The 21,531-nt window shown below is 39.8% G+C and overlaps 1 protein-coding gene across 1 annotated transcript in view; it reads left to right on the top strand.

Annotated features, from left to right (window-relative positions):
- Window positions 1-21,531, top strand: part of SWT1 (SWT1 RNA endoribonuclease homolog) — a 112,852-nt gene that overhangs the window by 18,258 nt on the left and 73,063 nt on the right. The window contains exons 5-10 of the mRNA XM_075528386.1: window positions 2,568-2,626; window positions 10,774-11,470; window positions 13,924-13,983; window positions 15,070-15,199; window positions 16,182-16,283; window positions 17,617-17,805. Of these exons, the coding sequence (XP_075384501.1) occupies window positions 2,568-2,626; window positions 10,774-11,470; window positions 13,924-13,983; window positions 15,070-15,199; window positions 16,182-16,283; window positions 17,617-17,805 (1,237 nt within the window). The remainder of the gene's footprint in view (window positions 1-2,567; window positions 2,627-10,773; window positions 11,471-13,923; window positions 13,984-15,069; window positions 15,200-16,181; window positions 16,284-17,616; window positions 17,806-21,531) is intronic.

Here is a 21,531-nt window from a genome sequence, read left to right on the forward strand (position 1 = left end):
ACCTTCTTAGACTGGCTAAGCATTCTTAGCCTAGAATATCCTTCTCATTATTGAATATTTTGTTCACTTTTTCCCTCTAGACTGCTGCTGTCTTGAGGTGTTAGGTAACATTGCCTCTTTGACACGTAGTCATGTTCGTATTCAGTTGGTTATTTGTGTTTATCTTTATTTAGCCCTCATTTGTTGTTAGGTGCCTTTAAGTCGGTTCTGACTCACAGTGACACTATGTACAACAGCAAGAAGCACAGCCAGCGCCTGCACCATCCAATTGTTAGGCTTGAGCCTATCGCTGCAGCCACTGTTGATCCATCTTGTCAAGGGTCTTGCTCTTTTTGCTGTTCTACTTTACCAAGCATGATGTCCTATTCCAGGAACGGATCTTTCCTGTAATATGTCCATATTCGAGAGAGTCTTGCCATCCTCCCTTTTAAGGAGCATTCTGGTTTTTCTAAGACAGATTGATCTGTTCTTTTAGCAGTCCATGGTATTTGCAATATTCTTCACCAGCACTGTAATTCAAATGTATCAGTTCTTCTTCCTCTTCAGTGTTCAATTTTTACATGCGTAGAAGCAGTTAAAAACACCATGGCCTCAGTTAGGCACACCTTATACCTCAAAGTGTGACATCCTTCCTTTCAAAACATTAAAGAGCTCTCATGTAGTAATCTTAAGAGAATTGATTGTGAATGGAAGGAAGATAAACTCCTTCAATCTTTTCTTACCAGACTCTTTATCATACCAGTTTTATTAGACTTGGTGGGTCTCCACCTACTCTCAGTTACGAATAACTTACAGGCTGGCAGATGTGCGTAGCAAAGTTTTTATTTCTTAGAACAAACTCACTTTCACAGCATTGCCTTTCTGAACAAAGAGATTGAGTTTTTAAGCCTATGGGACAAGGGGGTATTACACACCTGTAAAACCTTGAGGAAGTGCTATGCATTAATCATGAAAGGCTGCGTTATGAACGAGGCTGCGTTACAGATCGGCATGGGAAGTGGTCTATAAAGTCTTTGCTTCCGAAATTGTTGCCCACCTACTGGTGCCTGCCATTCTCAGTCAATTGAAATCAAGCAGACACTAGGTGCAACAGAAACAGAAAGGGGATTTTAATGTCTGCAGCATGGGGTCCCTGGATTTGGCATACCAAGGTCGCTTAGCCTCATAGACTTGTGGGATTCAGACTCTTTACCACCCTTGCTACCCTCTAACCAGGTTTTGTCCATTAACAGAAGATTGGCTGTTGAGTCATTTCCCCAGATGTTCTCCACAAGAACCACTGGGTTGAATAATAGACTATGGGAGGGTGGTGGGTCTGATTTAAGTGTGTCCCTCCAGTGATGAGTTATAGGGCCCTGCTGTATGCGCATGCTCTTGTGCCTGGTTTAAGTAGGAAAAAGCTACTCTTTGAAGAAGGGTCTTGGGATGGAGTATTGATGACCAAGATTATCAAGATGGAAGATGTAGATTTAAATATGATTTAGGTTAAACATTGGAGGGGTGAGACCAAGCTGGGAGTCCATAGAAAAAGGATATTGGATTAAGGGTTTCAAAATTACTCCGTCACATTATGTAGTTCTGATGAATTCTGGTTCCTTGGCTTGAGTCTTCATGTTCAAGAGTTTGAGGCCAGAATCACTTTCTTAGAGCATGCTCCCAGACCCGGTTGGAACCTATTAAGGATCAGGGTCTGTAGCTGGCAAATATCTTCAAAAAGAAGGGCTGGCAGGGAATAAGGTGGGAGTGTTCTTTTCCAGTTTACTGATTAGGCACATCCTTTGACTAGTTAATTGTCCAAAGTGCCCTTTCATGTTATCTATATGAGCCTGGAGGATTTTCTGAACCCAACTGGCATCACAGTAACACCATTCAGCTCTTTCAAAGGAGCTCTCATGGTGCTGTTGTTTAGACATTGGATTACTAATTTCAGGCAGGGTTGGTAGTTCAAATCCACCGCCTCTGGGAGAAAAGATGAATCCATAGGATTCTTAAAAGTCGAACTCAATTTGCTTGCAGTGGGTATTTTGATTTAAGCTCTTTAGGACAGAGACTATATCTTTCTTGTCTTTCTTGAGGTTACTCCTTTATCTCCTGAGTACTTGAGAGATGCGATGGTAGAGTAGAAAAGAATCAGACAGGTCTAGCTTCTAATCATTATAAGGCTACTGGCTACTGAGTACCTGTGACATTGAGCTAGATACTTAGCTCTGTGGAGTTCTGGTGGTGCAGAGGTTATGTGTTGGTCGGGAGTCTGTACGGTCGGCAGTTCCTGTAAACAGTGACAGTCTCAGAAACCCACAGGAGGTCGCTGTGAGACTGAAATGACTTGATGGCAGTGAGTAGGTGTGTAGTAGATTAAGTGTTGGGGTACTAACCACAAGATAATTTACTGTTTTTAGCTGCAAAATGTAGATATACAAATTTCTATCACAAGTTAATCGGAAGGATTAAGTAAATTATTATGCCAAACTTATTGCCAACATATGGGGATGGGAAAAATACTGCCTTCCATTCCCTTACCTGTACTTACACAATTTGTGTTTTATAAATGATGTTTTTTATTTCAGAAACCAGATCAAACAGGTATTCTCTATTCTGATCCTAAAAGAAGACAAGAACTCAAAAGGTAAATTCTTCTTTTCTTTGGTATGTTTCGCCTTAGAATTGTGACTCTAACTAGTTATGCTGGGAAAAATCTTTCTGAACATTCTTAGTGTTGCTTTGCGTGTAAATAAATACTCTAGTACCTTCATTATGACTATTGAATTGTCTAATGTTACCTTAAGTGTAAGAATAGGTATGAAATAATTTAAAAGTTGACCAAAATGTCTATTTTAACTTTGATTTGACTTTGGCATATCATTTTGGCACCATATTCTGATGGAAGAGATACGTGTTTTATCTAAACTGGTTCCATAGTGCCTCTGATGAGATTGTGCAGCGCATTGCATTGAGAGAGTTCGAATACTGTGCCTGTCAATCAGAAAGTGGCTACAGTAAGAGAAGTTGGGGAATAATGATGAACAGTGAAAGTTATTTTTTGTTAATTTATGCAGTTTTTTTTGATAAAAATTTCAGTGAACTTTGAGGTGAAAGACCTACTTGCAACCAGCTGAGGGTAAATTAGGTTCTTAAATATCTACTGTGATAGCAGTTTACTTGGTAAGATCCAGGTTTCCTTAAAAATAGGGATTATGGAATGAATTAAAATACCTTATATCTTTAAGTCAAAGTTCTTCCCAAGCAAATTATTGTTTCCTGAAAAACAGACAAATTCAGCTGCTTCTGAATTGATTTCTGTTTGTCTTGGAATTTTATCCTTCTGAGAAGATTCCTTGTTGCTTTGATCTGTTTTGTGATAAATTCTTTCTAACATCATTGTCCTTTTTTTTATCATTTTATTGGGGGCTCGTACATCTCTTATCACGATCCATCCATACATACATTGTCAAGCACATTTGTACAATTGTTGCCCTCATCATTCTCAAAACATTTGCTTTCTACTGGAGCCCTTGGTATCAGCTCCTCATTTTGTTCCCTCCTTCTCTGCTTCTCCCTCATGAACCCATGATAATTTATAAATGATTATTTTGTCATATCTTACACTGTCTGATTTCTCCCTTCACCTGCTTTTCTGTTGTCCATCCCACAGGGAGGAGGTTATATGTAGACCCTTATAATTGGTTCCCCCTTTAAACCCTACCTACCCTCCACCAACCGCTGTCACCACTCTCACCACTGGTCCTGAAGGGATCAGATCATCTGTCCTGAATTCCCTGTGTTTCAGGTTCCTGTCTGTACCAGTGTACATCTTCTGTCTAGCAGGATTTGTCAGGTAGAATTGGGATCATGATAGGTAAGAGCTAGAGGAAAGTTGTGTTTCATACTTGTTACACTGCACTCTGACTAACTAGGCTTCTCTCTGAGACCTTTCTGTAAGGGGACGACCAGTTGCCTACAGTTGAGCTTTCGGTCCCCGATCTGCACTCCCCCTCATTTACAATGTTAGGATTTTTTGTCCTTTGATGCCTGATACTTGACCCCTTCGACACTTCGTGATCGCACAGGCTGGTGTGCTTCTTCCATGTGGGCTTTGTTGCTTCTGAGCTAGATGGCCTCTTGTTTATCTTCAAGCCTTTAAAACCCCAGGTGCTATATCCTTTGATAACTGGGCACCATCAGCTTTCTTCACCACATTTGCTTATGTGCCCATTTTGACTTCAGTGATCATGTCGGGAAGGTGAGCATCATGGAATGCCAATTTAATAGAACAAAGTGTACATGCGTTGAGTGGAGGCCCAATGCCCATCCGCTACCTTAATACAAAACCTATAAATATATGCACGTAAATCTATTTCCCCATCATCCTATATTAATATATTTACATATGTACATGCCTGTATTTAGAACTCTATAAATTCCCTTTGACTCCTAATTCTTTCCTCTATTTCATTTTACTTTACTCTTGTCCCACTATCATGTTCAGTCAGCCTTCATTTGGGTTTCAGTAATTTCTCGGTTACATTGCCATTGATCAATCCCTACCAGGGACATGCCTGGGTGTGTCCTTGGTGGTAATAGAGGTTGTGTAGTCCTGGGAAGGACAAGTCTTCTAAGCTCTATGGAACATAAAGTATGTGACCCTATTTTGCCTTGTTATAGGGTCCATAGTCTTTCTCCTTTTGCAATTAATGAGCAGCTACCAGTCATGAATTTGTGATAGTTTCCTGTATTGCAGGCCTAAATGAAGTTAACATCCTGATTATGAATCCTCAGATTCCATCATGACTGATTCATGTTAATGGCATCCCTCATCCAGATCATGTGGTTCTGGCTGTGGGTTGCCTTGTGTCCTTAAAGACTGAGTAAATATCTTCCTTAATTTATATTTGGGATTAGAGTCTCTTTTTTCCTCTGTAAAACACTTCCCACAAATGTAACCGATTTGATTTCTGTGAATTTCGTCAGTACACGTCTACGTGCATGACTGCTCATTGTGTTGTTAAAAAAAGGTATGTGGTGAAGAAATCATTGTCCTTGGAAAATCTATCCTGTGATTTCCAGATCTTTCTGTCATCAAGACTGTATTTTGTAACTTCTTTTTCCCTTCCTCTCTGTTCCCAGATTTCTCGTTCCGAAATCATAAATTATCTATGCTTTGTGACTACATGGTTGGTTCATTTCAAAATGGAGTGGTTGCTAGAATTTTCCCGTTTCTTCAGTAGTGGTAGGTGAGCAAATTTGAATCTTCGCTGTATTGACAAGACTTTGTGGCACTCTCATAGATAGTGTCCCATCACAGAGAGTACAGCAGGTCAAGAGAGATTGAGAAATTTCCATTTGAGGAATGCTCAAATTCCACATTTGAAGAATTTGATTGAGGCAGGATGCTGCTTTTCCTTTCAGTTCCCATTCAATCAATCGTAAAGGATTGAGAGCAGGGCCCCAAACCTTCACTTCTTCTCAACCTTGGTTCCAGAGAGGTGAAGGCATTCTTCTCAGTGTGCTTGGTAGATACCATCAAGTGGGCCAACCGTAGCATCCTTTGAACAACAAGGAAACCCACCCCGCACAATGTCGCACCATCGTCAGGATTGCTCCTGTGCTTGTGACCATGGTTGAAGCCATTGTGTCATCCCTCTCGGTGAGCACTTTACTCTTTGGTGCTGTTCTGCTTCTCTACCACGTCTGTTGTCCTTCCCATGGACTGGCTCCTCTCGACAATATGCCCACACTGTGTCTGAAGAAGTGTTGCTCTTCTTGCCTCTAAAGAGCCCACTGCCCATGTGTGGTAGCACAATTGTTATCTCAGAGGGGGTTATAGGAGATGGAGAGTTACAAGTTACTAGGGATTGATAAAAGACTTACATTGCTGACTAGAAAATTAATAATGTCAAGTATAAAACCCCAGCTAGTTCACAATAAAAATTATTTCAAAGCAGGAAAAAACAAAAGAGTTACAGTGTTGGGAACACAAAGGGACAGTTCTACCTTGCTAGCAGGGGTCCTCAAACTTTTTAGATGGAAGGCCAGTTCACTGTCCCTCAGACCATTGGAGGGCCGGATTATAGTTTAAAAAAAAACTATGAACATATTCCTATACAACTGGATGAGTCGGCTGCTAAGCAGGACAGGCAGCAGCGGCAAAAACACCTGGCAGGCTGGATAAATGTCCTTGGCGGGCTGTGTGTGGTGCGGGCTGTAGTTTGAGGACCCCTGTTCTATGGGATCACTAAGAGTCACAATGGATTGTATGCTAATGAGTTGAGTTGATGTTATTAAAATAATTTAATTGGAGTGAAATTTTTGACAAAATTTTATGTTTTTCTAGTTCTGAAATTCCATCAAGGATTGTACTATTCCACATGAGTAGAATTATGATTTTTAACTTTGATGTTCAGGATACGAAGTAGTTGATGTGTGTTTAACATAAATCTGTGCCTTTAAAATCTAAGCTTATTTTATTGGGGGCTACTACAGCTCTTATCACAATCCATTACATCCATCCTTTGTTGGGGGCTACTACAGCTCTTATCACAATCCATTACATCCATCCTTTGTGTCAAGCATATTTATACATATGCTACCATCATTTTCACATTTTCTTTCTCCTTGAACCCTTGGTATCGGTTCATTTCCCCCCCTCCTACTCTCCCTCCCTCATGATCCCTTGATAATTTATACATTATTATTTTTTTCATGTCTGATACCGACCAATGTCTCCTTTCACTCACTTTTCTGTTGTCCGTCGCCCAGAGAGGCTGTGTTATATGTCGATCATTGTGATCTGTTCCCCCTTCCTGCCTACCGCCCCTTCCTCTTCCCCTCCTGGAATTGCTACTCTCATTATTGGTCCTGAGAGGTTCATCTGTCCTGGATTCCCTGTGTTTCCAGCTCTGATCTGTACCCATGTACATGGCTGGGTCTCGCTGGATTTGTTAGGTAGAATTGGGGTCATGATAGTGGGGGGCGGGGGGGGGAAGCATTAAAGAACTGGAGGAAAGTTGTATGTTTTATCTGCATTATACTGCACCCTGACTGGCTCATCTCTTCCTGGGTCCCTTCTGTAAGGAGATGTCCAATCGTCTATAGATGAGCTTTGTATCTCCACTCCACCCTTCCCCTCGTTCACATTGATAGGATATTTTTGTTGAAATTCTTAAGACTATAGTTATGCTTTGTGCGAAGCCTGTATAAAATAGGAGTATGAAAATATTCTGAGAATATTTAAGATCCAGTTAAAACTTCCAGCTTGCTTTCTCTTTAATATAAGACTATATAGTCATTGGGTTGAAAACATTTTATAGACATAATTAGAAATGGCCATCCTGTTGTCTTCGGGAGGCAAAGCTAGTGACAGACACCCACATCACGAGGTTTTCAAGAAGGTCATGGAAAAATGGGATGAAAGATAATGGACTTTTTATATGAACTTTTTTAATCCCATGTAAGGACATACAACTTACTTTGTGGCTCACACAGTTGTGGCAGTGGCAAATCCCAGATATGTTGGTCAAGGATCAGGCCAGACAGAGGTTTTTCCTAACTCATGTGACCGTACGTCAGACATCAAGACTTTTGGCTCACAAGGCTGAGGAAGCTGGTGAGTTCCAAAATAAACAGGTTGATCCATGAAATGCTCCTATCTCAAGTTCCAGGTGCTGGAGGTCCAATAATAAGCCAGCTGCGGGATCTTCAGCCTTACCAGAACATTGGCCTCTCTGTCTCTGTTTCTCCTCTGTCCTTCTCTAGACAGACAGATCTGTATTGAATATAGGTCACACCCTCAAGGAAATACCACATATATCAGAGTAAGGGTGGGATAGGTAGGACTTTTACGAGTTTGACTTGGGTCATGCCCACAGGGCTGTGGCTCAAAATACACCTGCACCAGCTCTGCATCATGAATACAAAGAGGTTCGGATTTACAATATACATGGGAAGGGTGATTGCACCAGATCACGAAATGGAGCCAACTGCATATACTGGAAATTGACCTAATCACATCTTTTATGAACACTTGATTGTTTCCTTTGCTTTTTAAAAACCTTTAAATTAGTTTGTACTGGAGTTCTTGCTATTATATATAATTCTGTACTGAATTTCTTTTTATATAATTCTGATTTGTTAAACTTTGGCATAGATTTCTAATAAAGGAATACTGACAAGTTAAAGAATATGAACATTTTTAGAACTCCTAACTTCCATTGCCACATTTCTTTCTGGAACAGTTATATAATTTTGCATTTCCACCAGCAGCATATGAGAGAACCTGCTTTGCCGCCCTTTGCCAGTATTGAACGCCTTTGTATGGTACAAGCAGTTTAACCTCAGATACTACTAACTCAAAGGTTGGTGGTTCACGTTCACCCAGTGCTGTATAGGGAAGGCCTGAGGATTTAGTTCTGTAAAGCCAAGAAAATCCTACAGAACAGTTTACTCTGTTACACACAGAGGTTCAAATCATTGGAATTGGTTTGGTGTTGAGCTTTATTGGCCAATGTTTAATGCTATTTAAAACGCGTTTGCTGGTGCAAAAGAAGATAGTGGTATGTTGCTGCTATAACTAGCTTCTATTATTATGGAAGTAAAACTTTATTTTTCCCCAAGTGTTTATTAGCCAGTTCTATTTTCTCTTTCATTGACTTTCAGTCCTATTCAGGAGTCTTAGTCTTAGATGGGCTTATAATGTTTTGAGGCTAGTAAACGGTCAAATATCTCTGAGTTTTAAAAATTGTATTTTTAATAGGTTGACTTTTAAAAAATTGTGAGTTGGGATTTAATACATATATACTATAATTCCAAATTTCAGACATGTCAAGTAGAATGTACAATTGCTACCTCAATCTGTTTCCATCATTGGGCTGAAGTTTTAAAGTAAATAGTCACATATGTACTATTGCTATTTTCATATGTGATTACATTACTCATACTTGCAAAAGTGCTCCCTTAAGAAATCACATGGTAACTTTTTTCATTTGGATTTTTAATGGCTTAATATTATTAGTGCTGCCCAATGTAGCAGCAATAATAGTCATTGACACATGTTTAATCCATTAATTTGGAATTTATGGTATGCTAAAGTATACAGCTATACATTTTTTGTCCTAAATAACCATTTATTTCAAAATTGTTTGTTGAGTAATCTTTTCCACTTTTAAAAAAAAATCATGTTATTGGGGGCTCTTGCAACTCATCACAATTCATATATTCATCTATTGTGTAAAGCACATTTGTTACCCTCATCATTCTCAAAACATTTGCTTTCTACTTGAGTCCTTGACATCAGCTTCTTGTTTTATCCTCTCCCTTCCCACCCTGTCCCTCATGAGTGCTTGATAATTTATAAATTATTATTATGTTGTCATGTCACTGTCTGATGTCTCCCTTCACCAACTTTTCTGTTTCCATCCCCCAGGGAGGAGGTTATATATAGATCCTTGTAATCGATTTCCCCTTTCCTCACCGCTCTCCCTCCACCCTCCCAGTATCGCCACTCTCAGCACTGGTCCTGAAGGGATCATCCGCCCTGGATTCCCTGTGTTTCTAGTTCCTATCTGTACCAGTGGTCTAGCCAGATTTATAAGGTAGATCATGATAGTAGGGGGAGGGGGGGAGCATTTAGGAAGTAGAGGAAAGTTGTATGCTTAATTGTTGCTATACTGCATGCTGACTGACTCGTCTCCTCCCTGCGATCCTTCTGTAGGGGGTGTCCAGTTGCCTACAGATGGGGCTTTGGGTCCCCACTCTGCACTGCCCCTTATTTACAATGATAAGATTTTTGTTTGTTCTTTGATGCCTGATCTATTGACACCTCATGATCACACAAGCTGGTGTGCTTCTTCCATGTGGGCTTTCTTGCTTCTGAGCTAGATGGTTGCTTGTTTACCTTCAAGCATTTAAGGCCCCAGGTGCTGTATCTTTTGATAACCGGATACCATCAGCTTTCTTCACCACATTTGCTTATGTACCCGCTTTTTCTTCAGCAATCGTGTCAGGAAGGTGAGCATCACAGAATTCCAGTTTTATAGAACAAACTCTTCTTGCATTGAGGGAGTACTTGAGTAGAGGCCCAATGTTCATCTGCTACCTTACTACTAAACCTATAAATATATGGACATAGATCTATTTCCCCATCCTCATATATAAATATATTTACATATGCACATGCCTGTATTTAGACCTATAAACACCCTTTGCCTCCTAGTTCTTGCCTCTATTTCCCTTTTCTCTCATCCTGTCCCACCATCATGCTTAACCATCGTTTGGGTTTGAGTAATTCCTCTTGGTTGCGTTGCCCTTGATCAAGCCCTACCAGGCCTCTTATACCCTTACACCACCAATTTTGGATCACTTGTTCCCTTGTCCCTGGGTTTGTTAACACCACTTCCTTTCCCCTACCTTCCCCTCTCTCATGTCAACCTGGAACCATCGGTCCCCTTGTTTTCTCCTCCAGATTGTTTATCCTGCTTTCTTATCTAGGTAGACCTGCAGAGATAATAATATGCACAAAAACAAGACAGAGCATTAAAGAGAAAATTAAAGAACACTATCCAAGGTCAACAAACAGACTTGAACTATTTACAGGCGTTTCTCTTTTTTGTCATTGGTTTTGTTTTCTTTTTGTTGCTTTGTTTCCACTTATTTTTAACGTCGCCATTTCTTACTTTTTCTGAAGTTAGTATCAGTCCAGTTGTGTCATGTCCTCTTCAAAATACAGAGCAACATTATGTATATATGTCATATAATCTAGGTTTCTGTGCTATTTTACAGATTCAGTGTAATATCTGATATTTTAAGAAAGAGATCAAGAACCAGTTTATCTCAAGGACCTGTTCAGCTCCAAGAAACATCATGCTCCAATGATAATCAGATTATTTCACAAAACCCTACTTCAAATGGAACTAGAGCAAATATAAGTAAATGCATAAATTTTAAACTTAAGAACACCAAGTTTACAAATGTTCAGGATAAACTTGAACTTAAAAACCTTGGAAGTCCAAAGATTGCAAAAGATGTGACAGCTACAGTCAAAAGTCAGATGACTGAAAAAAAGTGGGCTCCTTTACTTAGCCAGGAACTCAAGACCGAAGGATGCCGTGAGTTTAGAGACAGCTCAGAAAGCTGCGTCTTGGAGAAAGACAAGAAAAAGGAATTTTCTCAGGATTCTAATTCCAACAAAGTGCTTGAGCCTAGACGAAGAAAGATCAGCTTTAAAATCCCCATAAAATCTCGTGCGACTCTTCAGAAACTTGTAGAAGAAAACGTGTTCAGTATAGTTGCCGACAAGTCAAAGACAAATCAGAAGGAAGAAAACCCAGAAAGCTCCGAAGTTCCACCATATTTGACAAGGCACAAAATTGAAGATTTACTTTCAGATAATACGGATAAGCCTTCTCCTGATTGGAAAGGAAAATATCATCAGCATCAGGAACCTAACGATTCAAGAGCTAGTGAAAATCTGCCCCAGGTAAGGGAGTAGACAATGAGGGCGGCAGCTTTTAGCAACGGGTTCCAGTAGTTTGGGTTTAATTCCTTATTTTATGCTTTTAAAACCTAGTTGTCTTAAAGAAGACGTGCTGGCTCTCTTCAAGCACCTGTAGTCCAAAGGCTTATGTAAACCTGTGAGAATAAAGAGTTGTAGGTAGTGCTTTGAAACGTCGTTGTAACAGTCTTTTAGGCTCTTCCCCAGCCCTGGTCTAGGAAACTGTCAGGTTGAATGTTCTCAACATAGTTTCTTAGAAAGTGTTAAGTGCCAGAGCCTGTGATAAGACGGTTTATAAGGTGCACATGCACACTTGTTTACATAGATATCTATAAATCCGAAGAGGAACAAATAAGCAGATATTCGTAGATGAGAGAGATAAGTAAGCATTGCATTATCACAAAGTGTGGTTTACCCCCAGTGGAGAGCACCCCCTTGGGATCATCTGAGAAATGAAGAACAAGGAGCTCGCAGCCAGGTGAGGCCGAGTACATAGGATGAGAGGAGCAGGAATAGCCCAGGCAGAGGAAACTGCATGTGCACAAATCGAAGCATAAAACATTCGGTACATTTTGCTCTGAATTATGTCATAAATTAGCATTATGGTTTAAGTCTTCCTACCATCGTTTCTTTGGCAAATAAATGCTCTTAAAGAGGATTAGTATTCAGAACTTTAGGACCTCAGACTTCTGAAACGTAGACCTAGTGTCACATACACAGGAGTGACTGAGCCCACCTGTTTCTAGGTATTGAGACTGTAGATTGTACAATTAAGATAATTCTTAGGACAAATGGAGGGAGCATAATTTGAGAGGCCAGCAGAGTTGTAAGTATGAGAGAAAATGCCTTTAGTTCAAATGAACTTGAGGGGATTGAAGAGGTAAGATACTGAGTTCATTCTTGTTACATCTTTCAAAGAGGAAAAGACCTCTAGTTTTTCTTTCAGGTATAACCAATTCGAGAGATTAGAACAGAAGACATAAGCTAGATGTTGCCAGAATGTTGTCATATAATTATTGTATCGTTCCTTGGTTCTTCCCGTACACTGTTTAAGGAAGAACTTGAGAAATTTCTCCTGCATTTTAGGGTTTCTTTTGACCTCTTAACCACCAGGCGATGTAGAATTAATTACTGCACAAGATTAAGTCATAGGGGAAATAGTTTTTTGCATGACTACTTATCAAGTTATTGCACTTAAAACACTTTTTAACGTTGCCTTTGATCGGGACTATATTTGATCTAAAATAATGTCAACATAAAAACAGTAAGTGTTATTCGTATTTTGGGGACATTATTGACAGCAGTTGTCTGAACACCATGTTTGGTTGTTGTTTCACTAACTCGTCAAGAGACAATTATTATCCTGATAGCAGAAATGATTGTATTTTCCTGATTTAGTAATCCTGTTAAGAGAGTAAAGTGGTTATGCTTTTGTAAAGAGAAATAAACACTTTTGTTTCGGGAGTTTTAAAACCTTGTGATACACAGAGCCCTGTCTGTGAGGTGAGAATTCATTCACTTACCAAGCACACAGGTACTTTTCTTAGGTACCAGGGATTCAGAGAGGAACAAAGTGACCTGGTAAAGTTCCCAAGAAATCTGATTAGTGAACAACTATTTTTGCAATATTGTGAATGAATAAATAAATACTAGATTCCTAAGAATTTCTTGTGGTGGTAATATGAGCGGTTAAGTTCAGAAGGATTTGCTGAGTTAGAGGAGGAATCAGGTGCCAGAGTGTGGAATGATACAGTGGCATGGAAGCTTGTGTTTGGCTCTGCTGGACACTTAGAAATTGTTGAACCTGACAAGAGTTGACATTTGTAGAGAATCTATAAGGGAAGATTTTGGAGAGATAGGGTCCAGACAGTTGACCATTTTATATACCTCATGGGTAATATAAGTGCTTTATTTTATAGCCTGCGGATGATGCAGAGCCACTGAGACATAATCAGAATATTTAATAGAATCAGATTTTCAGTTTGGAATAATCACTTAAGTAGATAAAAACCATATGACCTTTGTTACTGATAGCCCTTTGCTATTCCCATTAGCTCACTCCTAGTAGTTAATCGGTAACTCTGAAAAGGTGGCAACATAACACTAGAAAGGGCTCATACCACTCCATGGCAGAAGGATGAGGTTTTTTACTATTCTAGGTGATTAACTGTCATGTGGAAGCACATTTGCCACTTGAGGGACATTGTCCATGTCTGGAGACATTTCGTTGTCAAGGCTCTCAGTTGTGGGGCGGGGCCGGGGGCTGTGAGAGGTTGGGGGTCATGCTAATGACCCCTACAGGAGAGAGGCCAGGGATACTGGTGACCATCTAAATGCACATGATAGCCTACACGGCAGAGAATTACTTGACCCCAAATGTTATTAGTGCTGAGTTTAAAAATCTTGCTTCATTCTTAATAAATTATTTTTCATTTCAGAGTGTTGATGCACCATGTTCTTCGGCCTCTCCAGAAAGTATTCAAGATACAGATCAAGAGGTTACTGATAGCTTTAATGAAACTTTCTATTTGTAATATAAAAATACTTAAAATTTTTGATATGAAAATAACAGGTTTTTAAAAAATGAACATATAAGTTTTTTAAGCGCCATCTAGTTTATTTGGCCATCTTTTCCACTCTTGTTTATAATAAATTCATCTGTTTTATTTGTTTGGATGAACTTGTTATTAAAGTCTCCACATCCATCTCAATTTTACTTGGTTAAAAACTTGTTTTAAATGGAGAGCAGGGAGCCTGTGGGCCAACAAGTTATCTAAAATGTGATGTAAACTTATCATGAGTTTGTGTGCAGATTCCTAGAATTGCTAAAACAGCATAATAACACACTTGTAACCTAACTTCTGCAGTCAGCGATAAGATAAACTATGTGCTCTTGTAAAAGCATGCTGTTTCGTTTTCCAGTGTGCTCTCTTATCTGGAAGTATATTAGATTCGTAGAATACTACTTACCTTTATATAAAAGGAAGTTTTAAAATGATAGTAATTCTTTCTTTGTGACAGGAAGTTGTCACTTTCTGTCTTATGGGTCAGTGCCCCTTTCCCACATCTATATAAATCAGAGAATCACTCTGAAGTTAAAAGGATATGAAGATTTAGTTCTCAATTTTTTAAATTTTCTAAACCTTGGTGTCAAGAAAATATATTTAGAAATGACTCATATTTCTGAAACTTTGAATACTAAAGCCTTTTGAAGTGAGAAAGGGAATGAGAGTGAATCTATTTTGAAGGTCTGCAGGGATGAGGCTCAATTTGTGGTCATTCGCATAACCTATTCATTAATCATCTCAAAGTATAAAAAGGATCTAGATATTAATATTTTTATTTTACAGATGAACAGAGACCACAATTAGTTAAATAGTTGGCCTAAGGCCACAGAAGTAATAAGAGAACTGTTTTCAAAATCATGTATGTACATGTTTATAAATCAATTTTCTTTTACCATCCTGATTATACATTGCTGTAAAAGATTTTCTCTCTACAAACTCAGCTCATCTTAAGTGATTTCTTTTTTAATTTCCAGTAAATAACGACAGTATTTTTACTCTGAATCTTTTATGATTTAGATGCAGATAGTAGAAGAGCTTCATGCTGCGCGTGTGGGAAAAAGTGTGGATTTACCTGTGATCCCGCCCTCTGGAGAGTTAATGAGCATGGAAATTGACTTGGTAGAAGACGATGTACATTCTTCTGCTGGTATACCTTAAATGCTAATATTTATCATCTCCTTTGAGTTAATTTTTAATATTTCTTATTTAGATGAAAAATAATAAAACCTGTTCCTTTAGCTAAGAACCAGGTACAGTATTTTGACTTGCCATCATTTGTGTTATATATTTCAACATAGAAGGCCCTTGGATATGACTTTTCTTGTCTTACCAAGGAGCAGTAGTTGAAATTAAGCATTGTATCTGTTCTTCTTGCCATCCTAACTTTCAACAATTTCAACTGTGTGAGGCAATTGTTATCTTTATGGATTTCTTTTTTTTTTTGTATAGTCAAATTTTCATCCTCTTGGGAAAAGATGATTATAGAGCTTATCTAAAATTCATTATACTATTTTTCCATTTGCATTAGCTTATCTGATCCTCACAAAGCCCTAAGGAGTAAATATGTTGTCAGCATTTTGTTTCCTTTGCTTTATCTACATTTATGTTTTTAATTATATTTTACTCAGGCTATTTTAAGATTAGCTTACAGTTCTTGAGTGTACAGATACTGGTAATTCAAGACCAGGCTTAGAAATACAGTGCTGGGCAAGTAGTTTATGATTTCAAATCTACCCATAAGCCATTAATTCCTAGTATTCTATTAGTGGGTAATTAAAGACTTCAGTCCTTTCACAAGAACTGGTGTAAGAATAATTTTCATTGAATAAAGAGCTAATCTATAACATATTATTTAAAGTTCCATAGTAAATTTTTAGTTACTTTATATCTGTCATCAAGTGCAAACACCTGTGAAAACTTTAACCTGTGTCTGGTAGAAATCTGTCAGGAAAGGAAAACTCAGATATCTTTCTTTCAAAGAAGCAAACTGATAGGATCTCACCGTGTCAAAGATCGGCGACTGTGAAACCTGCAATAACAAGGCATTCCCTTAGGTTCCAGCTCTCACAGGTCTCTCTGTATCTTGGAATGACCAAATATTAAATTCATAATTTGTCCTTTTTCTCTAGAAAATACTGCTTCAAACAAAAGCCTTCTAATTGTTATTGACACAAATATTCTGATGAATCATCTCAAATTTGTTAGGATGTTGAAGACAACAGAAATACCAGGTATTTATAAAATATATTGTTTTTTTTTCCCACTTGAGCTGATATTTTATATTAACAGTACTGTAGTATTCACATTTGGATATGCTATCAAGCAAATATCGGTTAAACAACGTCCGATTAAGTAAGCGTCTCCACAGTTTAACCTAGCAGTCTTAACCTACTCTCCTCTGACTTCCAGTAATATTTATTTTGATAACAATCGCTTGGTACTTATGTCCTATTTTTAATTTTCACACTTTTTCTGTAGTGTCTCACTTAAGTGCATTCTGTAGAACTGGGCGGGCAACACTGTGGGACTTGGTGCCGTGACCCAAGAAATGGGATGAGATGGCCGCAGTCCTGAAGCGGCCAGTTGGAGCACACTAGGCCTCGGCCTAGCAAGGATGCAGGGAGCACCCTGGAACTCAGGGCCGGGAGCAGGGCAGCCCCACGTGGACTGGGCCAGGGATGAGGTCGCGGTTCCCCAAACTGGCAGCGCGTGGCCATCAGGTTTTCCACTGCCGAAGGGGCCGTCCAGTCGCTCCCTCCTGTAAAGTAGGCTCTGCTTCAGAAGAGCTCGCCTCCAGCGCCCTTCGCTGTGACAAGAAGAAAGTCTGGTCGGACCCCGACAACACCAGTGACATGCCGATGCCAGCTCCCATCAACACATCCGGAAACTGGTCAGAGATGGCCTTATCTGATCAAACTGATGAAAGTGACCGTCCGTTCTCGGGCCGGTGCCACCAGGGCAGGCATATGGGCACAGGTAAGCGAAAGGGTAATGCCAATGCTCGTGTGCCTGAGAAGGTCACAGGGATGAGGATGGGGATTCTGCGCCGGCTGCTCAGGAGACACACTGGGAGTCAAAGAAGATTGACTGCCGTAGGTATCGCAGCTTGTGCCTGAAGGGGAAGGGGAACGTGTTTAAGAACCAGCAGATTCTCATGGAGCACATCCACAAGCTGAAGGCGGACAGGCTCTCAAGAAGCTCCTGGCTGACCAGGCTGAAGCTTGCAGGTCTAAGACCAGGGAAGTACACAAGCACCCAGAGGAGCGACTCCAGGCCAAGAAAGAAGAGCTCATCAAGACTCTGTCCAAGGGGGAAGAGACCAAGAAATAAACTCCCCCCTCTCTTCTCTGTATAGTGGCCTTGGGAGTTCTATTGACAGTCACTCAATAAAAGCAAGCCTCGTTGGCCTGACCCTGAAAAAAAAAAAAAAAGAATTCTGTAGTGTGGTTTTTTGTTTTTTTTTTAACGATAAGGGTTATGTTCTTTAAAGCTTTCAACTTTCTTAACTGATTTAGTAGCTCAAGAAATGGTGGTTGACTTCTGAGAGAGCTTTTCTATTTTCAGGCTTTGACAGATTGGTGTTGGTAATTCCCTGGGTGGTTGTGCAAGAACTGGATCGCATGAAAGCAGGCAAGCTACTGAAACATGCCCAGCATAAAGCTGTCCCTGCAGTTCATTTCATCAATGACAGCCTCAAAAGTCCAGACAGAAAGCTATGGGGTCAATCAATACAACTTGCATCTCAAAAGTTTTGTAAGTATTTTTCTCTCAGAGTGCATTCTGATAAATTAGACCTATTTGAGTGTGATGGATTAATTGATAACATTGTAAAACTATAAATTTGTGAGCATTGGAATCTATAAACTAGCAGGGCATAAACATGGATTGGAGATAATGTATTAGGTTTGGTTTGGGGATTTTGATTTCCTTGCTTTTCTACAGTGTTTGGAGTCTATATTTCTAATTTGTAGAGCGTGCTTATGTCATTATATATAGTTGTTTATAGTACAGTACTTTGAATTCATGTTTTTAAATGCCTTTGCTGAATAATGAGGCCTGTGAATGATCTAGGTCTATTTTTAACACAGTTTTACTTGATATATAATTCACATATCATATATTTCAGTAGTCAGCCATATTAATAAAGAGTTGTACAATCATTCCACAGTCAGTTCTAGAATTTTTTCTTTCTTCTTGCACTCATTGTGATTAGCTCCACATTTCCCTCCAACGTCTGCTCCCAGAGCCCTGTAAGCCATTAATCCAGGTGCTATCTCTATAGATTTACCTAACCTGGATTTCATAACCTGGAAAACACACACACACACACACACACACACACACACACACCAAAACAAAAAAGCCCAACCACAACAGCCCCCGAAGAACAATTACTTTTCTTATTTGATAATTTCCAAGCAAATTGTTCAATTATATTAGTTATATTTACCACAATGTATCAACGTCCTTTTAAATTATATTTCTGTTCCGGATATCCAGATATCCCTTATCTTACTGTGCTTCCCAGATTTTTGTGGCTGCCCTGTGTTTGTTTTTTTAAATTTAATTAAATACTTTTATTGGGGGTTCTTAAATCTTTTACATTCCCTACATTCATCCATTATGTCAAGCACATTTGCACATGTGCTGCCATCATCATTTTCAAAGGATTCTCTTCCCACTTGAGCCCCTGATATCACCTTCCCCTTTCTTCCCCCTCCTTCCCCTTGCCGTCCTCCGTGGCACCTCACCCACTTTTCTGTTGTTCGTGCCCCTGAGTTGATCATTGTCAATTCCTCCCTTTCTCCCCCCACCCTCCCCAATTGCTCCTAGTATTTCTACTCTCACTGTTGGCCCTGGGGGGTTTATCTAGCCTGGATGCCTTGTGTTGCAGGCTGTTATCTGTAGCAGTGTGCATGTTCTGGTCTAATGCGATTTGTAAGGTAGAATTGAGGTCATGATAGGGGGGGAAGGAGGAACATTGTGTATTTCATCGGTGCTATACTGCACCCTGACTGGCTCATTTCTTCCCTGTAACCCCTCTGTAGGGGGATGTCCAGTTGTCTACAGATGGGCATTAGGTCTCTACTCCATGTCCCTGCCCCTCACCCTTTCACCTTGGGTATGATTTTGTTCTGGGTCTTAGATGCCTGGTACCTGTTCCCACCAACACCTCATGATCAGAGAGGCTGGTGAGCTTCTTCCATGTGGACGTTATTGCTTCTGAGCTAGATGACCTCTTGTTTATCTTTCGATAGCCGGGCACCATCAGCTTTCTTCACCACATTTACTTATGCACCCATTTTTTCTTCTGTGATTGTGTCAGGTAGGTGAGCATCACAGAATGCCGGATTGTTAGAACAAAGTGTTCTTGAGTGGAGGCCCAATGTCCATCTGCAGGCTTAATTCTTAACATATAGATATGAGTACATAGTTCTGTTTCCCTTTTGTTATATATACATTTACATATGTACTTGCCTGTATTTAGATCTCTATAAATGTCCTTTGCCTTCTGGTTCTTTCTTCTATTTATTTTTACTTTACTCTTGTCCCACCATCATGTTTGGCCTTCATTCGGGTTTAGTAATTCCTCGCTGCCACATTCCCCTTTATTAAGCCCCACTAGGCATCCTACACCCTTCTCTCCATTGATTTTAATTTACTTGTTGTTCCCTTGTCCTTGGGTTGGTTCTCCCACCCCTGCCTTTCTCCCACCTTTTCTTCTCCTGTATCCCCTTGTAACCATTGGTCCCATTCTTTTCATCTCCAAATTATTTATCCCTCCTATATTTAGATAGGCATGAAGATACATTAATAAATGCAAAAACCCGGCAAAGCTAAAAATAACAAAGGAAGTTAAGACAAACAAAACAGCAGAAAGCAAAAACAAAACATAACAAAAAGATCCCACTGACAAAAATGGAAAGCCCTATAAATAGTTAAAGGTCTGCCTTTATGAGTGTTTTCTGGTTGAGTCTGCTAGGATGCCACATTCTGTTTACAGTGTCTAATTTTGGTATTTCCCAGGGATTTCATCTCTTTTCTGCCGTAGCTGCTCTGTTGCATGCCCTTAGTGTTTCGCCACAGAGTAATGGAGTCAGATTGTGCACAGTTTCCGCACTGTGTCTCCAGTATTGTCCTCCGCAGAACTATGGTTTAGTGAGGGAATGTCGTGTCTTGTGGTGGGGCTGGCCCTAAGGTCCTCTTTGTGTGTTGTCTGCTCTGAGCTGTAGTATCGTCCTTGGGGCTTGGTGGGCCAGGATGTCCTCCCCTCCCTCTCCATCCCTTTGTGTTTCTCCCATGTGCTCTAATGTGATGTGCCCCTCTCCCCAAACTGTAGCCCCCATGCTGTCCTCTGAAGTGCATTCTTCCAAGGGGGTGGGGGTGGGGGGCTGCCCATATAGTTGGTACTGGGGCCGGCCCCATGTTTGTTTGTTTGTTTTAAATAGCATGTGCTCACTTCATGTCTCTGCCATATAGATAATTGTCACAGTATTTCAAACATTTTATTGGCTATATTACATTCTTAAATAAGAGTTTAGTGTAAACATTAGTTTCTTTTTTGTTTGGGAAAGTAGTAAGGATTTAAACATAACTTTTATATGTACTTGGAAACCAAAAAATTCATGCAAGCTGCTTTATTTTGTGACATTTGCTTTATTTTGGTGGTCTGGAACCGAATCTGCTATATTTCCAAGGTAATTACTGACTTTGTCCTCATCCTGATATTTTTATTTAGGTATTGATAGTATGGATGAAGGTAAGTGTTGGACTGATCACTGCAAAGGACTGATCACTGCAAATTTAGTGGTTCAAACTCACCAGACCCTTAGCAGGAGAAAGATGAGGCTTTCTGCTTCTAGAAAGATTTGCAACTCTAGAAACACGATATAGGCTTGCTCTTCATTGAAATTGACTAAATGACCATGAGATTGGCTGGAGGCCTTCTAGGCAATGCCCTTCCATTTGTGTGTCTTGTTGCTAAATTGCTGAAAGGTAGTCTCAGGATTAGCCTTGGTTCATGGCTCTAAAGAGTGTCTTGGGGTCTTAGTCTTCTAGTCTCCTTCCAGTTTGTCTGACGTTACTGTTTTTATTGCTGCTACTTTTAAATCTGAATTTGAGATTTACACCATATCCCTCCCCCGCACACTGTTTTCGGGACCAGCAACTATTGTGCCCCTGGTTAGAGTGAACAGTAGTTAAAATAGCACCAGCTAGTGCTTCTGGTTTCAGAGTAGATGAGGGTATGACTGGTGTAGACTGGTCTTCTTTGAACTTTGAATAGTCTTCTTTCTGTTTTGCTCTTGGCAACTCACTTCAGCGGGATTCAGAGCATGGTTTTTGGAACTACGATATGCCAGTTAAGTTGTTCCATGAGACGACCGATGGTCATAAGCCTTCACATCTATGTGACTAGTGTTGGAAGGTATTTGCTTACGTCTGAGGAGTATTTGTGCTGATGTCTCCAAATTATTTCTT

The sequence above is a fragment of the Tenrec ecaudatus genome, chromosome 1, assembly GCF_050624435.1.
Source record: "Tenrec ecaudatus isolate mTenEca1 chromosome 1, mTenEca1.hap1, whole genome shotgun sequence".
NCBI classification, from domain to species: domain Eukaryota; kingdom Metazoa; phylum Chordata; class Mammalia; order Afrosoricida; family Tenrecidae; genus Tenrec; species Tenrec ecaudatus.